The sequence below is a fragment of the Rutilus rutilus genome (assembly GCF_951802725.1).
Source record: "Rutilus rutilus genome assembly, chromosome: 18".
NCBI lineage: Eukaryota > Metazoa > Chordata > Actinopteri > Cypriniformes > Leuciscidae > Rutilus > Rutilus rutilus.
The window spans coordinates 3431379-3454736 of record NC_140231.1 but is presented as its reverse complement, the minus strand read 5'-3'; the positions used below and the strand labels follow the sequence as shown (position 1 = coordinate 3454736).

At 38.8% G+C, this 23358-nt stretch overlaps 1 protein-coding gene across 3 annotated transcripts in view; it reads left to right on the top strand.

The window, feature by feature from the left end:
* The window catches only part of camk2a (calcium/calmodulin-dependent protein kinase II alpha), an 80343-nt gene that overhangs the window by 46988 nt on the left and 9997 nt on the right, over positions 1-23358 (top strand). The window contains exons 9-18 of one of the 3 annotated variants that reach the window (XM_084387040.1): positions 4826-4909; positions 7564-7658; positions 7744-7866; positions 8138-8221; positions 10466-10508; positions 14587-14627; positions 19212-19244; positions 19573-19621; positions 21527-21602; positions 23189-23283. In XM_084387040.1, the coding sequence (XP_084243166.1) occupies positions 4826-4909; positions 7564-7658; positions 7744-7866; positions 8138-8221; positions 10466-10508; positions 14587-14627; positions 19212-19244; positions 19573-19621; positions 21527-21602; positions 23189-23283 (723 nt within the window). Of the gene's footprint in view, positions 1-4825; positions 4910-7563; positions 7659-7743; positions 7867-8137; positions 8222-10465; positions 10509-14451; positions 14628-19211; positions 19245-19572; positions 19622-21526; positions 21603-23188; positions 23284-23358 lie in introns of those variants that run through there. The other 2 variants (XM_084387041.1, XM_084387042.1) reach the window with 2 other exon arrangements.

Sequence of the window (23358 nt, the reverse complement as noted above, 5' to 3'; positions counted from 1 at the left end):
TAATCATTGGGCCTCAGCACCATCTCGTTCAGATTTCTGTCTTCAAGGTTTCAATTACATCTGGTTACTTTGCAAGCCTGACTTGTTTTCCTTGTCAACTTCTCTCGATTCAGTCACTATTACAGCTCATCTTTAGGGTATACATAGTAGGGGTGTAACGGTTCAAATTGCTCATGGTTCAGTTTGTATCACGATTTTAGGCTCACGATGTCGGTACAGTTCGGTATGTGCCATGTTCAGGGAAAAAAGGACTACTGTCAAATAAAAAGAAAGAAAAAAAAGAAAAAAAAATCTAACTACAAGCAACATACAATATAGCAAAGATACTAAGGTTCAGGTTTTCATTAGTTTTTTCAAACTTTTTCATTAGTTTTCAGGTACAGAAATTAAATAAAGTAATCAAATGTAAAATAGCATTGCATATAGACTGCATAAATTAAAGATTAATCCTTATTACAAGTTACAAAAGCTATTTCATCAAGAGCAGTGAGTGATTTCCTTGTAATTTGTTGTTTGATTAACATTAAAAACACAGACAGCAGGAATATTAGGCTGCTGTCCCTTTAAGACATAATGCACAGATTCAGTAGACTGACACTGTTACATATGCCTTTCCTTTCTCGACCGTATAAGTTCACTTAAGGCATAACAGACTATGGGCCCTATCTTGCACCCAGCGCAATTGACTTTGTACACCGACGCATGTTTCATTCCTATTTTGCACCCGCGCAAAGCGCGCTTTTCCCTCCACAGAAGCACGTCGCTAAACTAGGGAATGAACTTGCGCTCCCTGGGCGGTTCAGCGCAAAAAAGGAGGCGTGTTCCGGCGCAAACGTTCCCTGGTGCTATTTTACTGTTCCATAAAACAATTGCGCCACTGGCCAGAAAAAACCTTGTCTAAAGTCAGTGGCGCGTTGCGCGTTGTTCATTATGCTATTTTAAGGGCGCATGCTTGACCATAATGTATAGAGTGCACAACGCTCATACACTGTGATTCTCTAATCTACACAGAAGCAGCAGTTTTCATTTTTGCAAATCATATTATTACAAACGATAGATAGATAGATAGATAGATAGATAGATAGATAGATAGATAGATAGATAGATAGATAGATAGATAGATAGACAATTTATTATAAATATAATAATTTATTATAAAAGCATACATCTAGCTTACACATTTACCCACATTATTATATGCCTGTTTAACCGAAGCTAATTTGGGTGTGTTTCTCCCATCCCCAATGTCACTTCTCTCTCTTTTACGGCCGTGACGAGAGCGTTGGTCTCCTCGGCTGTGAACCCCTCTTGACGCGCGCCTGGCAAATCCGCCGTTATAATAGCAATACGCCAAGGAAAAAGTGCGTCTGCTCTTAAAGGGAATGTGAGATGATGCTCTGATTGGTTTATTTCACGTTACGCCCAAACCACACCTATGAATAATGAAGCTACTTCAGACCAACCCCTTTTAGATTTGCGCCCGGCGCAAGAGTCATTTATCCCGCCGGGAAAATAGCAACAGCGCCGAGACCCGCCCACAAAGTTACTTGCGCTTTGCGCTTTGACACTTGCGTTTCAGATCGTTAAAATAGGGCCCTATGTCTGCTAGGATACTCATCAGGACGGGCATGTTGACATAATTTTTGTGTGAATTTGTCTGTTCAAGCAAGACTTGAAAGAGAACTCAATATTTGTGTACTTTCTGAGATGTGCATGTTTAAATTGGCAGAGCTTAAATGAGTTTAGTTTAAACACAGATAGCAATGTGTGCTGTTCAGGTCTCACCTGCGCTCGTGCACGATCAACACCTGGGTGATGACGGCGTAAATGACTGGTCATGTTCAAGCAAACGGCACTTCTATTGAACAAAGTTTACAAAGAGTAAATGATGATCATTTTTTTGATCATCGCTGTTGTAATGTATTATTGGGGAGCCAGCATGTGCATCCAACAGAAACATACATATGCAGAACTGTCTGTTTTAAGCGTTGTTTTTTTCAACAAACCATATAATAGATGCGTCATCAGATTTGAGATGTACCGCGTTGCGAGTGCGTCCCGAACCATGGGTGAAGAACGGTACGGTTCGATTTTTTACCGAGAACCGGTACACCCCTAATACAGTACATATAAGGCAGTGGTTTACCCAGTTTCAGCTAGGATAATGGCTGTTTTTTCAGTGCCTGTTGTGGTTTGGTGGACTTGCCTAATGCTGGCTTGTCAATAAATAGGTTTTACTGTTACCAGTGCTCGAAGTGGGAAAGAAATAAGTGCCAGTACTCCCGAGGATGGGGGTTTGGGGGTCTTCCTCGGTTGAAATCGCGTTCAGGGTGAGAGGCTACTCACTTGCAGAGCCATGGATGGACTGTGAAGTCCAGCTCCCCCTCTCTGGACATCCAGCAAGATCCCTTTCTAGATGTAAATTGGGCGTAATTAGTGGAGCTAGAAGGTCCAACCACTCCATATCCCCACCCATAACTCAATCCCTCCACCCATTAGATCCACAGAGGTGGAGCTGGACTAGGTTAAGCTAAACCCCCATGACATTCAGACAGGGGGAGCGTGGCTCTGCATTGAGCACCACTTGTTCCAGGGAGTCCTCCTCGGTTGAAAGTACCAGCAACTTGTGAGAAGTGCTGGTACGCAAGAAAAGGTGAGGGTACGCTATAGAGTAAAATATAGAAGTGCCCACTTCAAGCACTGACTTTACCTGAATATAGAATTTGTTGGGTACCATTTATGCCAGAGTAACACAATCCATGTGATAACATAGCGATACCATAGTACATGGTGTTTATTTATAAAAAGATGAGGATTTTAACATGCCTTACACTTGCACGTTACAATGTGATGAATATAATGAGCGGGTTACAAACTCTAGCATAACTCTAGAGTTCAGGAGGATGGTGGAATGGAGGCGGTACAGGGGGTGGGACGGTGGTTCTGGGCCAGAATCCAGCACCAATACAAGAGCCAGGGCAGAGCCAAAGACCAGGAGTCATATCCGAACCAGACAAACAAGGAGCCAAGGCAGAGCTGAAGGCCACGGTGGAGCCAGCAGGACTATCCTCCTTGTTTGTCCCCGAGGTACTGATCAAAGTGGAGCCAGAGGACCGAAAGGTCATTAAAACATTCTGAGGACAAAAAACCTAGGTGAAGACGAAGGGATGCAGAGCCAAAGTGACGACAAACTAGGCAGACCCAGGGGATCTGAAGACCAAGGCAAAATCATTGGGAGCGAGGACAAAGGCAGAGTTGGCGAGAAGGAGGAGCCCAGTGCAGCCAAAGGGGTGGAGGGTGACGTGTAGCCGGGATCCCGAATATCTGTGGCGGTACTAGAGCAATGACTGACCAAGGTGGTCAAGGGACCCCAATGGAGTCGCAGGGATTTCAGACCACGGCAGAGTCGAGGGACCGGCGAGCCACGGTGGAGCCGGCGGAACAAAGGACCAAGGAGGAGTGATGGACCCTGAACTGAAGTGGAGCCAAATAGTTATAAGTCTGAGTTTATCGACCATCGGAGGCTGGGCAGACCCGATGACCGTGGTTAAGCCGGTGAGGCCAGAGGGTCACCGTGATTTAGCCAAGTAAGACATGTTAGGGTTAGCTAACTTTGACTTGACTTGACTTAGGGTTAGGGTTAGGAACAACATTCCTGTCCGAAAATCTTTGTATTAACCCTATTCCTACCCCTAAACCTACCCCTAACCCTACCCATAAGTTATTCTTAAAATCAGAGGGAAATGATAGGTGAATTACACTGACGTAGAAGCACATAACCCTGATTCTAAGCTTAAACTAGACATAAACTGTATTCGTGTCTCTCTAATCTGATTGGTTGATTAGAATGTTGTTCCAGGATCAACAAATCAAACCAGGAAACCAAGGAACATGGGAGAAAAAACAGAACTGAACACATACACGCGCAACATCCATGGGAGGACAATGAACAACCGACCAGGAACAAGGGAAACACTGGTGTATATAAAGGCAGAACCAAACAAAGGAACAAGACACACTTGCAATCAATGACAGGGCAATCGGGTAGAAAAACTACAACACGACTACAAATACACAGGAAACCGGAACAGATAGAACTACAAAATCAGAGAGATGAACAAAACCATAGCAAATCAACCAAAATCATAATGGGGAGAAAACATCCCTTATGTAATATATGTGTAACATTCCAGCAGGGATGATGAATGGAGAGTCAAGGGAAGACATCTTTGCACCCGTTTTCATTCTTATAAACACAATATTCCACACGGTGATGGAGAACACAAATGCAACAGAAACAGCTTAGCACATAAACAAAGACAATAACCGACAAAGTGCATCAGAAAATGAGGTCACTAAATACACAAAGGAATAGTTGGATTTTACTTTCTAGGGGATTTCTAGGGATTCCAGTTATGACATTTTGTCATTCTAATTTTCTTATTCATTGACTTGATTGTGATGTGATTGTAGCCATGCTTTGTCAATATACATACTGTATTTACAAGATATAGTATAAATATACAGTAAATAATGTGGGTTTCTAAGAGTACTGTTCCAAATTTGTTCTGTTTTGAATTGTGTAATTTGACGCTCCACAATTTCTTCATGTGGTCCCGGTTTGAAAGGGCATGATGCTGACTAAACTCCCATTTGCATTGTATGGGGTCCTTAAGCTTGACTGGAGACTTTTATTGTAATGGTCTGGGAATTTAAATTGCGCAAATGTAATTATCTTCAAATTTTCTTTTTTCATGTAACTTATTTTCAATTTCTGAAATATATGCTCAAATAAAGGTTATAAATGTTTTTTTTCTGACATTAGGGTTTGCTGGCACTCCTGGTTACCTGTCCCCTGAAGTCTTACGGAAGGACCCCTATGGAAAAGCTGTGGACCTGTGGGCATGTGGTTAGTGTCTCATATTTTTGCATCAAACACTGAAAGGATGCATGATCCATCCTTCGAATGAGACGTTAAACCGAGGTCCTGAGTCTCTGTGGTCATTAAAAATCCCATGACACTTCTCGTAAAGAGTAGGGGTGTAACCCCGGTCAAATTCCCTCCATTGGCCAATCACGGCCTCCTAATAATCCCATCCATTGAATTGGTTCTATCACTCTCTCTCCTCTCCACCTATAGCTGCTGGTGTGTGTGTGGTGAGCGCACTGGCGCCATTGTTCTGCGGCTACCGTCACATCATCCAAGTGGATGCTCACACTGGTGGTGGTTGAGGAGAGATTCCCTGATATGATTGTAAAGCGCTTTGGGTGTACAGTAGTAGGCCTACATATGAAAGCGCTATATAAATGCCTCATTCATTCATGATGATGCAGTATGGTACCATAGCATCCATTGTAGAGTGTTGCATTGCAATGCTACATTCGCTTTGATGTGAAAGGAATTTTGACTTGCACGTCTGTAACCAAAGCTGAATGTCTTTTGCCAGACTAAAAAATCACATATATTACAGAAAAGTTGTTCCAATAATTGTTCTGAAATTGAATGATTTAGTTATTTTATACCGCCAGAGCTTTCCTTTATTCTGTGCTTTTATTCACACAGATCACAGATAGCCCTGGGAAAACCAAATTACATCACAAAAGTAATGGCTATCCTTTTTATGTGAAGGACACGGGATGTTTTTCCAGGATGTGCTCTTTATGCACGCTCCCGAGAGCCTTGCCTTTTTGCCTCTCTCTTCCGCTCTCTACAGCGACAACCGTGTGCAGCACTAGCTAACGTTAGCTTAGAGACGGAGCCCATTAACGTCGTCAACAGGCGGCTGGGTCCCTGCGTAACTCAGACTCCAACACAGACTCTTTACTCCAACACAAAAAAATTGCTGTTTTACCACAACAGCAAACATAATGTTAATCTATAATGATTTAGCGAGGTCAGCTACAATGAAACATGAAACGAGTGCTTATACAATGTTCAGGATAATGCCGAAGAGCCTATAATAAAAGCCTATAATCCACACTTTGTTTTAGCCCTGTTCCAGCACTGGAGAGTCAAATATAGTCTATAATCAAACTATCATAACAGTGTAATTATAATGACCTCATCTGTCGACATGATGCCAGTCAATCCTAGAGTTGGTTCAAACACATCCACATTGCTATGATCAGATGCTTTCTGAACTGCTGTTTTCTCAAAGTTGTCATTTTTGTTGTGTGTTTATTTTGTTGAGTAGAAAGGCTGCAGTACATATTTACATATTCATCTACACGTCCATCTCAGCAGTGTAGACAGTGTCTAAAGATGTTCACTAACAGTATATCGCTGCAAAAGGATTTCAAACTTGTTTTTAACCCAAAGCGAAGAACAAAAAAGAAAATCTCACAGACTTATCGGGGCCTTGGATCATGTTCAGTCTCCTGTACGTTATGTCACTGATTCGACCAAGGTTCGCTCGCGTCTCTATGGAGAGTGTGTATGAGCACGAGCAATACATTGCTGGCTGCAGTTCACTTAACGGCCACCGGTGCCACTACGAACAAAAGTTTCTGAATTCTTAAAGTTGCAATGAAATGGAAGTGGCGACAGATCTTTTCTTCCATATTTTGGCGTATATCTGAGTGTAACAGCTTTTTGAAACGTAGGGCGGGGACTTGATTCTATGCATTAGTTGTTGATTGGATGTTGAGATGTGGATGCTAAAGTGGAGGCAGATGAATGTGAGCTTGCAGGTGCAGGTTTAAGCACACTAAATGATTGAGGAAGTCTTGCATACGTCACCAGAGAGAAGTCTGCCATTTTATAGAAGGATCCAATTATTAGATTTTGATTAAAAACATTTTTTTAAATCAAACATACACTCTTAAAAATAAGGTTCTTTATTGGAATATAGGAATCCATGAATCCACAAAAGGTTATTTACAGTGGAAAAAAATTATTTAAGTTCTTAAAATGTTGTTTTAAAAAAAAGGTTCTTTTAAGAACTATTCGCTAAATGGTTCTTTGGGGAACCCAACATGGTTCTTCTATAGCATTGTTACGAAAACATGCTTTTAGAACCAATTTTTAGATATATTTTATTTTTAAGAGTGTATGCATGGATGGATCATTCACAATTATAATAATATTATACGTTATTGTATGAATATGCAAATGAGCCCCGCCTCCACTCACTCACTCACTCAGCTCAGAGATCCACTGGTTGACGATCACACGTTGATCTGATTGGTTACAAGGTAGTTTGTGACGTCAGAAACACCAGCGATTTCAAAGCGTGTTTTTGAGACTGTCTTTGGTTCACTGCAGTTTTAAGGAGAAAATACTCAGCAATGGTGTCGACTTATGAATTTACACATGGTTTGTCTTAAAGCATATTAAAAACACCACATAGTTTTAACAACATTTAAAGCTGTGTTTTCACCACAGGGGGACTTTAAGATGTTAAATGCTCAAACAGTACATGCAACTTGAGACACAAAAGTTACAACACTCTTTGGTCTCTCATTATACCTTGTATTAAGTGCCTTGCTCTATAGCATAGATTATATATATTGCATGGATTAAAGCTTAAAGTTTATTAACATTCATCTTAATTTCATCTTTAGGTGTGATTCTCTACATCCTGCTGGTTGGATACCCACCCTTCTGGGATGAAGACCAACATAGACTCTATCAGCAAATTAAAGCTGGCGCATATGATGTCAGTGAAAGCGTCCTTCATATAGTGTTGATGATAATGCCAGAAGAAATGATGTGTGTCTGATTCATACTTGTTGTACCCACAGTTTCCTTCACCTGAGTGGGACACGGTCACTCCTGAGGCAAAAGATCTTATTAATAAGATGCTGACCATCAACCCAGCTAAACGCATCACTGCTGCGGAGGTGCTCAAGCACCCGTGGATCTCAGTGAGTTCATGACTGTCCATCAGGACTGTACAACATGCATCTTTTATTGCAACTTGAGAAAAATGCCTCATTAATGCATTCACGTATTATTACATTTGACCATTTATATACAGGTTAATTTAGCCAGCAAAGCAATTAATGAATTGACAAAGGTCCGAAGGGAATGTTTATTGGATGATTAATTCAAAGGTATTTTATTATGTTGAGATTACATGTTCAGGAAACGGCTCTACCTATCCTCTTGTTTTACCGTGCCTCTTTTTGCTTTTAGCATCGCTCCACTGTTGCATCTTGCATGCATAGACAGGAGACTGTTGAATGTTTGAAGAAGTTCAACGCCAGAAGGAAGCTTAAGGTAAGTTTGCATAAGGCTGCGAGAAGCTCTCGTACTGTGAGATCGCATTGACTCTGTTTAGACTGATAAGAAGGATGTAAAGATCTGGGCTGGTACCCAAAAAGTTGCAGGTTTGAACCCCACAACACTCTTCAGAAAATTGGTTCTAAACAGTAACAAATTAGGGTTCTTTGGCTTGCATTTTGGCTTTAATTTGCTGAACTTATATCAATGGCAGAATCCTTTTTATAAGGTTCCATAAAGAACCATGCTTTTGAAAGTGCTATATATAGGGCCTTATAAATAACATTTTCAACAATATTTAGTTTCATTAGTATCTTCATATTATTAATACTGCTATTATCAATATTATTTGTATATATTAATAAAGAATAAAGGAATAAAGAACCCTAAACTCTAACGCAAAGAACCATTTCAGCATATAAAGGGTTCTTCATGATGATGCGGTTCTAAATAGAATTGTTACTACATGTAAAGAACCTTTAAAGAATCATCTTTTTTTTAGAGTGAAGGGTTGTTCCATCAACTATAAACATTATTCCACTTTAATACATGTTGGGTGAAAACTAGGCAATTCGGAATCCTTAACAGTTCCAAATGGAATTCCAAAAAGCCTTTTGAATTCCAAATCAATTTCTAGCAGAGGTTGCATACAAGATGCAGAATTTTAAAGTCCGAAGTACAAATAAAAATGAAGTCAAACTAATAAAAAAAAAAAAGACCTGAAAAATAAAGTTGGTCTTGTTTCTCTTGACAAATCCCAGACAGTAGTTTTTTAGTTTTTATTGAAAGGATCCCCATTAGCTACAGCCGTGCTGCAGCTATTCTTCCTGGGGTCCTGAAAAATATGTACATAAACAAAAGAAAAAAGTCATTAAAAATACAACAAATAAATGGAAAAGGTAAATACACATATACACATATACACATGTATATACACATATCAACGTACATATGTACCCTCATACGGGCATGAAATATACACACATATAAAACACATTCATACACATACGCCCATAAATATACCTACACATGTGCATGTACACACATATTTAAATAAATATAAACAGTCAGATGTATTATTTTGATAGATGCTGTTTTACATATAATTTAAATTGATTGACATTGTTAGTAAGTATGATATGCTTTGGCAGTTTGTTCCATTCCTTCATACCTCTGAACATAACAGTGTTTTTTATGGCATTTGTTCTTGCTATAGGTAAGGTGAAGTTGCCTTTAGTTGCATGTCTGGTACTGTACTGATGATTGTCTACACTGAAAGAAAGATGCTTGAACAAAACAGAAGGCAATTTTGAGATGGAAATGTTTCTTATGAAAATTAACAGTGAATACAACAGTCTATCTTCGACCAACAACCAGTTAAGATCTTTGTGCATTAATATGATATTTCTCCTATAGCTGCACCTAAGTGCTACACGAGCAGCTCTATTCTGTATAAGTTGTCATTTATTCATATATTCACCAGTGGCATTTGACCAAACTGCTGGGCAATAGTCGAGGTATGTCAATATTAGTGCTTTCATTGCATAATTCATAATATTTGAAGTTGTGCATGTCTTCTCATAATAGATATACCTCTTCCCATTTTTGCAATAATATTATTAATATGTTTTTTCCATGATAATCTAGAATCAACTGTTACACCCAGCAGTTTGGTCTCGTGCACCTGTTCAATAGTTGCGTTATTAATTTTAATATTAATTACAGGATTTTGATTAATGTTATAATTTGAACCTAAAATCATGCAGTTAGTTTTTACTGTATTTAGTGCCAGTTTATTTAATTTGATCCAATCTACTACATATTGTAATTCTATATTTAAAACAGTTTCTAGTTCCATTTGTGTGCTTGCTGATGTGTATATAGTTGAATCGTCAGCGTACATGACAATGTTAAGCCTTATGTAAAATGTACGGTAAATCATTAGTAAAAATATTAAATAATAATGGACCCAGACAACTGCCTTGGGGTACAGTAACATAGTGTCTGTCCAGATCCGGGTCACATCTGGTACATGAGGATTCCACGCATAACCAGATGTGGGCCGGATCTGGGCCGACACTATGTTACTGTAAGTGATCTTGTTTGAAAGTTTTACAAAAAAAAAATTAAAAGCCAATTCCGTTCAAATTCCTACTTAATTTTGCATACTGTAACTCTGATAACACAACACCACTGTTACTGAGGAACGTTTGCTAAAAGATCCTGTGTTTTTGCCTTCAGGGAGCTATTCTCACTACTATGCTGGCCACCAGAAACTTCTCAGGTGACTCGAAATATTATATTTCTGTTATCTACTGTTTTTGTTTCTACCCTGTGTGAAATGAGTGTGTATGAGTGTGTCATGATCAGGAACCACACTGTAACTGTTTTGATTCACGTTGCAATGAAGGTTTGTAGAGATGCTTGAAAATCTTGTCGTGTTTGAGGCCCTTTACCGAAAGATGGCTGATGCTTATGAGTCTGGCCATTTGCAAGCATTTGGAAAAATGAACAGACAAATTCTAATCATTGGCATATCTGTCCAAGCCATGTCATCTTATCAAACACAGTCCAAGAACTGGCCGAGCGATGAAACACACAGCAGTCCAGACTAACTATCCAAACATGCTCAACAATGGTGCCTAATGTCCAAGATCATGGTTGAAAGAAACTTGCATTTCTAATACAGTAAAGGAATTGTGCAGAGTCAAGTCACCTTTATTTATATAGCACTATATACAATACAGATTGTTTAAACAAGAAAATAATGATTCAATGATGCACACAGAGTTTGCATGTAAACTGCTGTAAAGCAGCTCTAAAAAGAAAATAGTGTCACTGTCATACAGTCATGTGAAAAAGAAAGTACCCCCCCCCCCTTTTTAATTCTATGGTTTTACATATCTAAGGACATAAAAAAAAATTGTTTTTAGCAGGTCTTAAAATTAATATTAAATATTTAACCAACTATTTAATTTAAAATTATGTTTTGACAATTAAGTCGAATAAGTGAATAACTGATGGCAGACGAGGCACAATCCCACAGTAAAAGAGATTCATCTGAAAGGTACATTTATTCAATGACATAAATAAAGGTTTATGAGTAAATAAATATTTAATTGCATTTATTTAAGTCATAATAGAAACACAGTGAATTGACTTTAAATTATAACACTCAATTAGCTTATAGGTTTTAATGAACGTCTTGAATGTACATCTAACTAAAGTAAATTCAATGGAATTGAATAACAACCCCATTAATAAAAAACTAAAAACACTAATAACAGTGAGTGCTATTTTTGGGCATCTTACCCCAAGCTTTGCTTTCATCTTTTCCCTTCAAAATAAAAACAATATTATCCCTCATTATCAAACAGACACAAAAACCTTTGATATTCAACATAATAAAATGTCATTTTATCTTATTGAAAGAGTTGTGTTACGACGTGTTACTAAATCTCAAACAATTTTGCTATTCAGAGGAAATGAATGAAGGGGTTATCTCACTCCATCTTGACCTACTGTATATAGAGTCTGATTAATGAATGGGAAACCCTTGTGAGATGCAAGGTTTCAAACACTCAATATACAGACGACCTCTGGTGGTGAGATGACGGTAAAACTGCTATGGCTCACACGTCTTTCTGTCTAAACTGTGATTCTGCTAGACAGATGAAAAATGTTATGTTAAATGAATGTTAGTTTATTTCCAGTTGAGTGGTTGCAGCAGTCATATGTGCATGAGACGCCTGATCCAATGCCTGTTCACTGAGAGTTAACTTATTGCTTCAGGCATAGACCTTCACCACCGGCATGACCTCAAAACCCCAGCATCTGTAATCCTCTCGCCATACAGTACAGGCCAAAAGTTTGGAAACATTACTATTTTTAATGTTTTTGAAAGAAGTTTCTTCTGCTCATCAAGCCTGCATTTATTTTATCAAAAATACAGAAAAAAAAATGTAATATTGTGATATATTATTACAATTTAAAATAATTGGTTTTCAATTTATTATACTTTAAATTATCATTTATTTCTGTGATGCAAAGCTGAATTTTCAGCATCTTTTTTCATAACCTGTGATACTTTTTTAGGATACTTTGATGAATAAAAAGTACAAAAAAAAAAAGAAGCAAATTTTTTAAAAATAGAAATCTTTTGTAACAACAATATACACTACTCGTCAGTAATTTGGGGTCAGTCATTTTTATTTCTTTCTTTTTTTTAAATAAATCAATACTTTCAGCAAGGATGTGTTAAATTGATAAAAAGTGATAGTAAAGAAGATTTATATTATTAGAAAATATTTTTTTTATTTTGAATAAATGCAGTTCTTTTTAACCTTTTATTCATCAAATATATTAAGCAGCAGAACTGTTTCCAACACTCATAATAAATCAGAATATTAGAATGATTTCTAAAGGATCATGTGATAGACTGGAGTAATGATGCTGAAAATTCAGCTTTGCATCACAGAAATAAATGATAATTTAAAGTATAATAAATTGAAAACCAATTATTTTAAATTGTAATAATATATCACAATATTAAATTTTTTTCTGTATTTTTAATCAAATAAATGCAGGCTTGATGAGCAGAAGAAACTTCTTTCAAAAACATTAAAAATAGTAATGTTTCCAAACTTTTGACCTGTACTGTATGTAAACCCAAATATGGAACATGACCCCCAGACAGCAACATAGTGTTGGCCCAGATCCGGGCCACATCTGGTACATGTGGATTCCACCCGTTCCAGATGTGGACCGGATCAGGGCCAACACTATGTTGCTGTCTGGAGACCCTGGCGAAGGCCAGTTTGCAGATGCTGGGGTTTGAATGACAAGAAGTTTTTCTTTAGATACATTCTCAATTTTTCAGGTGTAAGTGCACAGTCACATTAGTCAAACTTCAAAATTTTGCAGGCAAAATAGTTCCATTGTCCATAGTGAAGAATTGCTTATTCAGATGTCACTACCTAACCAAGCAGCTTTATATGAGTAAACGCGGTGAATTTACATGTTCAGAGTTCAACCATCTTGGATCCGATGGGAAATCCATGCAGGGACGTTTTTTTGGCCTCAGGTGTCCCTTCCTATTTGAGATGACTGAATTGCACCCACAGAATTTTGCCACACAAAGGTATATGTGAGCGCACCTTAAAGTCACAATCACGTGAAATTAACTCATTAAGTCACATTGTTGTAATGTGAAGTTGTATTTTTTTATTTTTTTATTTATGTGGACAGGCATGTCCATTAAACATGTTTTCAAATAGTAGGAGATCATGGGGTGAAGCAGAACCTGATTTCACTGTTTTCACTGATTTCAACATCTTTGTTGATCCCTGAACAACCAATCAGATTTGAGGGACACGTTTATAGTTTATGTCAAGTTTAGGTTGAAAACCAGGGTTATTTGTGTTATTCATCTATCATGATTTTAGGAATAACTTATGGTTAGGTTCAGGGGTAGGGATAGGGTTAGGATTGAATTTTCCATCAGGAATGTTGTTCCAGGATCAACAAAATGAACTCTAGAGTGAACATGTAGTAGATGCCACAGATTCAGGGTCGCCACGACACCGTCTAATCCGATCCAGTCTGAGAATTATTTTCTTTTTTAAGTATTCGGTTCCTTGTGGGAGTGTATGTCATGTGGGTGAGGGTCTGGAAAGGTCATCTATATCTAAACTAAAATAGATAGCTCCACCTGTTCATGTTTAGCAGCCGTAGCTTTTGCATAGGCTATTCTATCACTCCCAAACACTCTTGATCATTCATCACATTCGGTCTATTTTTACCCAGAGCGCTCATTCTCCACTACTTAAGATAATGTTCAGTGGAAACATACTGGCTTGAGTCAGCAGTGCATTTTTAGTGTTTAGTATCTCTGTCTGTTGTTCAGTGTGAACATTCAAACTAGGATGTAGGTCAAGACTGATAATTCTAGTTTCCTATAGAAGGTGAGAAAAAATACCCATCCAATAATAGTTTCAATAAAAGTCTGACTAATTTCAGCTATCACGAATCTTCCATTTTTGGACTATATCTTGAGTGATTTTCTAAATTATTCTCAAATGTATTTTGATTTTTGAATTAGATGGGTTTAACATTTCGTATCCACTCACTGTTCCTGATTATTTGTGTGTTTTGAGCAGCCATTAAAAGTGAGCAGTTCCTGGAGTGTGGGAGTGTGTGATTATGTATGCTGGAAACTCCCAGCTCCTATTTTAAAAAGTCAACAGATCTCCAGAGCCAAACTTGAGTTGGAGAACAGAGCAGTGCTATGCCTCTCACTATGCTTTTCTGGGCTTTTGTGCCCTTTCTTATAGCAATTTCACTCTTTATCTTTGTCTCTTCAGGAGGAAAGAGTGGCGTCAGCAAGAAGACAGATGGTGTGAAGGTAGGGTGGAAATCAGATTTAAGCATATAATTTACACAATGGATAACTTATGTTATAATATTTTTTTACGTTATGTTATATTGTATTATATCATAGACAACAGTTCACTTCACTTTTGACTGTTTTTGTGTGTTTGTGAGCGAGTCGTTGAATCATTCACATAAACGATTTATTGAAAACACACAGGAACAAAACATTACAGCTGATTTTGGAAAAGCTTTACTTGCACTATTTTTTGGCCATATCATATCCCAGACAGCAACATAGTGTCAGCCCAGATCCGGCCCACATCTGGTACATGTGCGTTCAGCGCGTACCAGATGTGGGCCGACTCTATGTTGGTGTGTGAGATTAAAGTCCTGTGCCCGGTTACATAAACAAAGCACCTTAAGTTTTTCCCTTAAGTATGATACTTAAGGGGCGATTTCCCCTTACCTAAGAGAATAACTTAAGGGTGTTGCATATAATCTCTTAAACGGCTCTCTTAGGTAAGGGAAACATTTAAGTGTTTCACGACAGCGATCCTGGATTCACGTTATAAAAGTCTGTTGTTGCCATAGATACGCAAAACACTAACACTAGCAATTTCGCAGTTTCATCAAATAAAGTAGGCTAGGATATCGGAATGGACAAAAAAAAAAAAAAAAAAAAAATGCATTCTTCTTGACGAATATGGTAAAAGAAAACCAATTTTTAAAAGCAAACTAAATCCCAATGTAACTGCGGGAATTTGACCGTTGCGTTTAAATGACGGGAAAGAGCCCCCGCAACCCGGTGAACCACTCTGCTGACAGACGATTTATGCACGTGGAAAACATCTCCCACTACCGTCTGAAAACTCCCAGTTGCAAAAAAACGCAGTACTATAAGCAGTTGTAACACCACAGGTAAAGAGTGGTTGCGATGTGTGACATGGTCAAGGTCGCCGTCTAGTTTGTTAGCGATGTCAAATATTGCGCGTCGATCAAATCGGTATTCTTGCAACAATTTTTCATCGCAAAGATGGTCCAAAGGGTTCTCCCTATCCCTAAAAATTATTCTTGGCACATAATGATCTTCAGCTGGCTCCATAAATTAAGCCATGTCGTCTCATTTTTGTCCCCGTTACTCTTAAGGTTACGATTTCCAAACCTTAAATTATACTTAGGGAAATGACCGTTAAGGGGTTTTATGCAACACTTAACGCTTTTTAAGGGATTACTTAAGTGAAAAAACAGCATTTAAGGGAAATTCTAAGTGTTTATGACGTTTCACTTAAAGAAACCCTTAAATAACACTTAAGGGTTTTTTTCTGCAACAGCCTTAGGTTTAAGGGAAACATAAGGGCGAACTTAAGGGAAAATTACACTTAAGGTGCTTTATGCAACCGGGCACTGTCCTCCAATTCTTTGTCTGACAACACCATACTTCCACTTTGCACCTCCTCTCATCCTGTTAGCGAAGGTAAACTGGTTTGTTAAATGATTTTTGCCTTTAACTGCGATTGTGGCAGCTCTTGATGCCACTGCCTCTGAAGAAAGATTGGTATTTTTGCTCACTACACAGGCACAAGGACTTAATCAGCGAATCTGTGCCACTACCTCCCTTGTATATTGCCCAGCTGTCTTGAAATTGAGTCCAGTGTTTGAGAAAGGCTAAATATTTTGCAAAACATTCCAAATCCCTTTTAGTCTCATTGAATAGCGTACAATGAAGTGAGATAGCAAACCTTACAGTGCATCTGCTCATAACAGGACAACAGCATTAGGTATAACTATGACACAATAAGTATAGCACATTTACAATAAAATACAATAACTTTGGCAAATGAAGTGAGAAAATGCATGTTAGAATATTGCTTATCATTAACTTGTAGTGGCCCTATGTACAATACGTGCAATTGAAGTATGTCCAGTTGAGAGTTTAAAAGCCAGTGTTTGACAGAATTTAGTTCTTGTCTGGCTCTGGGGTTTCTCGAGTCTGTATGTCCGTGATACTCTGTACCTGAAACGCCTACCAGAGGGCAGCCGGACAAACGGATCCATGGTCATGGTGGAATGATATGTTAGGATTCAGTATGGTAGCTGCTCTACTTAGAAAATGAGATCTGAGTAAGTCTTCCAGTCAGGAAAGTGGGCATCCGATGATCTGTACTGATGACCCTCTGGAGGGCTCTCCTGTCCGCTGCTGAGCAGTTGCCATACCAAACAGAGATGCAGTACGTCAGCACACTCTCAAAGGAACAATGATAGAAGGATACCAGCCGTTTTCCCTGCAGTGGAGTCTCTGGCTGTGCCTTCTTCACTACAGCGGTGGTGTTGGTAGCCCAGGAGAGATCTGCGGAGATATGTATGCTCAGAAACCTGAAAGCAGGGACCAATTCCACAGTCCCTGTTAATGTATAAAGGCTTGAGAACTGTGCTGCTCTTCTAGAATTGTATTATGAGTTCTTTTGTTTTTAAAGAGTTCAATATGAGACTATTGTCTGAGTACCACACTGCCAATCTTTGAACTCCATCCCTATAAGCTGTCTCGTCTTCTCCTGAGATAAGTCCAACAACAGTTGTGTCTGTGAACTTAATATTGGTGTGTGTGGGATGGGTGGGGAGACAGTCATGAGTGTAGAGAGCATAGAGAAGGGGGCTCAGCACATAGCCCTGTGGGGTGCCCATGCTGAGTGTGAGGGCCTAGTCTAACAGTCTGAGGGCGATTTGTCAAAAAGTCATTGACCTCCATGACAAATGGATTGGGAAACACCTAAGGCATCAAGTTTGGTGGCTAATCTTGCTAGAATGATCATTGACATAAAGGCCCTACATCACTTGAATCTGGATAGCTGCAGTTTGCATTTATATTTACATCTTAAAGTGGTGCTTACAGTGGTTTTATGTTGTCCAGTACAAAGGAGACTTTAATAAAGCATGAAAGACGCACATATCTCTAAATAATGTTTTATCAAAAAACTTTCCCTTAAAGAGTCCCACCCTTAAAGCCACCCCACATTTTAAAGCCAACCTCATCCAAAATTCAACCTCAGAAGGAACTAGAGTTGTTAAAAGTAAAGACTTCGGTATCATGTTGGTAATGTGACCTACCAGCATTTCCCTCTGGCATTTTGAGCACTGTTGAACGGATTCTTAAACACCTCTGATTGGCCATTGTGTTCACGTGCTCAACCTATATGTCTCTGATTGGCAACAATGATCAATGCTTCGAAAAATGTTATGCCCTTCATCGAGCACTTACACAGTTACACACGGGAGCGTTTGAAAGCGGCGTCTATTAGCGGATCCGTCGATCAGCGGATATATTAGGGATTCGCTGATAGACGCCTGCTTTTACATGCTCCTGTGTGTAACTAGGTAAGCGCTAGGTTAAGAGAGTCAAATATGTCATTGTTGATCATTGTAGCCAATCAGAGACATATATGTTGAGCACCTGAACACAATGGCCAATCAGAGGTGTTTAAGAATCCTTTCAACTGCACTCAAAATGCTGAGGGAAATGCTGGTATGTCACATTTTTAAATTTCAGTACCGACTTGATGTCAAAGTGTGTACTTTTTGACAACTCTAGAAGACACCATGAAATACACCATTTACAGTGCAGCTGAAGAGCCCACACCAGCCACGAACCCCCTTAGCTAGAGGCAGAGGCCATTTTCGTTCCAGAGTCAGCGCTCATTGAACTGTCCTCCCAGGAGTTAGTTCCCACCCTGAAACCCACCCTAAAACCCACCCTAAATGTGTTCCTCCTCCACCGGTCCCATCCGGCTTGTGACTTCCTGGTCCTTCCTCCTCCACTGGTTCCTTCCAGTTCCCTAGGCTCCACCTCAGCCCTCCAATCCCATGATTCCACCTCGACTAGTCAATCCCTTGGCTCTACCTCAGCCCTCCAATCCCTTGGCTCCACCTTGACCAATCGATCCCTTGATTTCACCTTGACCAATCGATCCCTCGGCTCCACCTTGACCAATCGATCCCTTGTCTCCACCTTGGCTCATCAATTCCTCGGGTCCACCATTGGTCTGTCATGCCTCCGGCTACTCCATGGTTACTTCTTTTGCCTGCGCCACCATGGGCGTCCTTAGACCTTCAGGACACCCCATCTCTTCCAGAAATCCATTATCACTTGCAGTATTGCAATAGTTCATGCTAAATAAAAAAATCCATCATATCTACTTACACAGGCTGCTCCTTTCAATACAAATTGTGTGTCATATTCCAACTATTCTAAAACCATAGGGTTGCTGTCATGTATGGAACAGACTGAAATATACATCATTAGTTACTGAAAATCTCTATTTGGACTCAATGGCCAGTAGTGGTAATTTCACCTGTAATATCACTACAGTGATATTACCTGCTGTAGACTATTTCATATTTTGCACAAATTTATACTGAAACAAGTTTTTGATGAAAGAAGGTAGGTTAGCACTACAGATACTCCTACGTTAGCTTTCTTAAGCATTATAAGCCAAGGAATAGACACAAAAAAGAGGAGGACTGTTTTGGACTTTAGTCACATATTCACGACTGTACCTCTCATCTCCCTCTGTCGATTCAGTGTTTGTTCCTGTCTAACCTCTTCTCATTTCTCTTCCAGAAAAGGAAGTCCAGTTCCAGCACCCAGCTGATGGTGAGTGTGAAACAGGCTCTGTCCTGTTGACAATCTGCCACAACTGGCAACCTTTAAAGGCAACCTAACAATGAGCAAAACTTGGCTGCCATGGAGCTGGACTTTCTTTTTGTTGATGTTGATGTTACATCACATCTGTAAAGTTGATGCAAATCTGACACATTCATTATTGCAGGACTGATGTCAAGTCAGCAGCTTGACACCTCTGATTTTCACTAACTCTTTCTTTCTTGAAGTCACAGAGAAAGCAGCTGGTCAACTATGATCTTGCATTATATGATCCTGGCTTTGAAATTAACAATAAAACCCTGCATCCTATCCTTTCTAGGAATCATCAGAGAGTACCAACACCACAATTGAAGATGAGGATACTAGAGGTGAGACTATCTTTCTATCCATCCATCCATCCATCCGTATATGCATCTATCCATCCATCATCCATCCATCTTTCCATCCATCCATCCATCCATCCATCCATCCATCCATCCATCCATCCATCCGTATATGCATCTATCCATCCATCATCCATCCATCTGTATATCCATCCATCCATCCATCCATCCATCCATCCATCCATCCATCCATCCATCCATCCATCCATCCGTGTATCCATCCATCCATCCATCTGTATATCCATCCATCCATCCATCCATCCATCTATTCATCCATCCATCCGTATATCATCCATCCATCTGCATATCCCTCCATCTATCCATCCATCCATCCGTATATCCATCCATCCATCCATCTGTATATCTATCCATCCATCCATCTGTACATCTATCCATCCATCCATCCTTCCGTATATCCATCTATCCATCCATCTATCCATATATATCCATCCATCCATCTGTATATCCATCAATCTATATATATATCCATCCATCCATCCATCCATCCAGATGGAGTCAATTATAGGGCAATTCTAGAGGAAAACCTGCTTTAAGACTGACCCTGAATGTCTTAAACCGGCCAAAGCCCAGGCTTCTGTCCCATTAAGAATATATGGCAAGACTTGAAAACTACCTGACAGAACTTCAGCAATTTTCATTAGAATAAGAAAAGATATACTCATAGCAGATGCTAATTACACTAAGTGCAAATAGTTGTAATTTCTTTGCGCTAACTGCAAATAGTGTTAAATATTTTTTATACTTAGAGCAAATTGTGGCAGATACTGTTCACACTTCTGTGTAATGCACATTATTAAAACAATACGCAATAATAACAAGAATATATCCAGTGTATATTTATTTAAGTCTTAAACGGATACTGATTTATTGGGAACTTGCTTGTCCTTAAATCCTGCCCATCGGAAAAGGAATATCTCTGCACATTAAACTGGGCTAAGAGTGTCCTGTTTTTCAACATCCCAAAACATTACAAGAGATTTTCCATTCTTGCTACCATGCACCAAAAATGTTTTTGTTTTTTATAAATGAGCCCCATCCTGACTTCATGATGCAGTTCTCATTTGCATATACCCGTCCATTAAACACACATCATCATTGTGGTGATAGAATACTTACAGGTCCACGAACACTGAAAATGGCTGAAAATGACTGTAGAACCCTGTGCTCAACGAAAACATGAATCATGATGCATTAGGTGTAAATAGCCTCTGCCATCATGTAATCTGTTCTCAGCTGTGCTCACACACTGGTAAACTGTTTCAATTCTCATTTTAGCAAATCGTGCTAACATATTCATAAAACCTTTATCTTAATTTCGAATTCTTACAGTTGTGCAAAATGTACCCACAAATTTGTAGCCTTTCCTCTCATATTAGCATAAACACACATGAACTCAATGACATTAGGTCTGATTATTCATAGATGCATTTTTAATTCTGATAGGTAACACTTTACTCCGATGGTCCACTTAAGACATTCTACTAACTATAAGTAACTTTACAATTACATGTCAACTTATTCTACTAACACCTAAAAGTCTACTAACACTCTAATGAGAGACGGTTGACCTGTAGTTACTTATTAGTAGCTAGCAGAATGTCTAAAGTGGACCATCGGAAATAAAGTGTTACCTTCTGATGTCACTTTTTTTTTACCATTATTGGTTACGCATTCATTTATTAATCAGGTACTTTAATCAAATTTGACATACTATGCAAAGAGAATGATTATACTTATTTCAATTTCAACTCAATAAGTGACCCTAAGTGTAAATAATCATTTAAAGAAAATTACCCTTATACAGCGGGATCTAACACGAACTGCACCACTGAAAACCACCTTTAAAATATTTAACTTTCTCCTTTGCAGTGAGGAAGCAAGAAATCATCAAAGTAACTGAGCAACTCATTGAAGCCATCAGCAATGGAGACTTTGAGAATTACACGTGAGTTTGGGCAACATTTGTTTTTCATCCAGTCCTTCAACATTTGCATTTGCTAATCATTAAATATGAATGTGCTGTAGTGGAGACTTGGGGACGGTTGTAACACTTTTCTTAATGTCTGTAAAGGCCTGTTCACACCAAGGATGATAACTATAACAATAACGGTAGCACTTAATTTAAAATAAAGTCCTGTTCCGCATTTACATACTATGTACTTGTTATAGCAATTACAATAACTGGGTAACTAATAACTAGGTACTAACCCTGAACCTACCCCTAAACCTAACCTTAATCCACGTAGTTACCTTATATTACCAGTACTTTCTTGGGTAAATACACTGTAAGTACATGTACTGTAAAACAAAGTGTAATCACAATAACTATAAAGCTCAATGAATCATTGACAGCCAATCAGAATCCACCTGAAAAGCCCCAGCATTTAAAGTCAAACTTTCTCCTTCTTCCTGTTAAACTGGACCATTTGTGCATCCGTATAGATTTGATTGGAAAACTTAATTCAGGAGAATTTGTCAGGTGTGGCCTCAAGATCAAATTGGGAAAGACCTTGACAAAATATGTAGGAGTAGTAGCATAAAATATTTTTTGTTTCGTCAATTGTTGATTGTTAGTCAATTTGCCTTTCCCCAAATTCTCCGGTGTTTTTGGAGCGCAGTGCCGAGGATGTGCACCGAGTTTCATTTCAGCACATCAAAGCGTTAAAAATATGTTGTCGTTTATGTTGAAATTGAAAATGGCGAATAGACAAAATTGCTGAGGTATTGATATCACCTGATTCAGCATGATCCAAGGAATCCTTTGGGCCTTTGTAATTTTAGGACAAATACTATCTCTTGAACAGTAGGTGGCGCTGTACTAAAACTCAGAATATCTTCCATGGTGCAAATGATGCCAAGATACAAGTGTTACCAAGATACAGCCTCACTACCTGTCAGCTACATAAAAAATGCCTTCCTGAAATGGTTTTAAAGACTGCCTGAGAGAAAACAGTGATCCACAGTATCAGTTGGTCTAAAATTGTTGTGGACATAAGGATATTGTGCATTTATGGTAAATAAAAATGTACCCGTTATGTGTAGAATTGGTTGGGTGTGTATAGTTTGTATTATATGCGTGCAAAAAGTGCGCAAAAAAATGCATATCAGATTGCATATCATAAATTTAGAGCACGCAAACTGAAAGCATGAACGCAGTACTAGAGATTGGGCTCACTTAAACTTGTGTAACTTAATAAAAAACTGTGATGTTAAAAAGCAGATGGCCTCCTGTCACGCTTACGAAAGAGTAAGTTATCGTTTCAACGTTCCAGATGTTCTGGATCTCTTTTCCTGTCACAAGTTTCATAGGCTGGTTATAAAATGACATTTTAAAGAGCTCCACAACCAATAAATCAGTGTCAAGAAGACTTTATTCAATATGATATATTATCTTATTAGTCGGCTGTGTCCGAGACATGCAGCAGGACGATAATGGTTTAGCCAGTTAAACTATCAAATAATTCAGTGTGTTTGTATATTTGAACCACTGTTTGTGTTGTGAGTGATCCAGTAAGTGATGTTTGTGTGCAGGAAGATGTGTGATCCCAGCGTTACAGCGTTTGAGCCCGAGGCCCTGGGAAACCTGGTGGAGGGCCTGGACTTCCATCGCTTCTACTTTGAAAACTGTAAGATGAAACATATGCCTATATGACTATACATAAATACATTAATCAAATGCAAATTTCCAAATAACTTCTTCA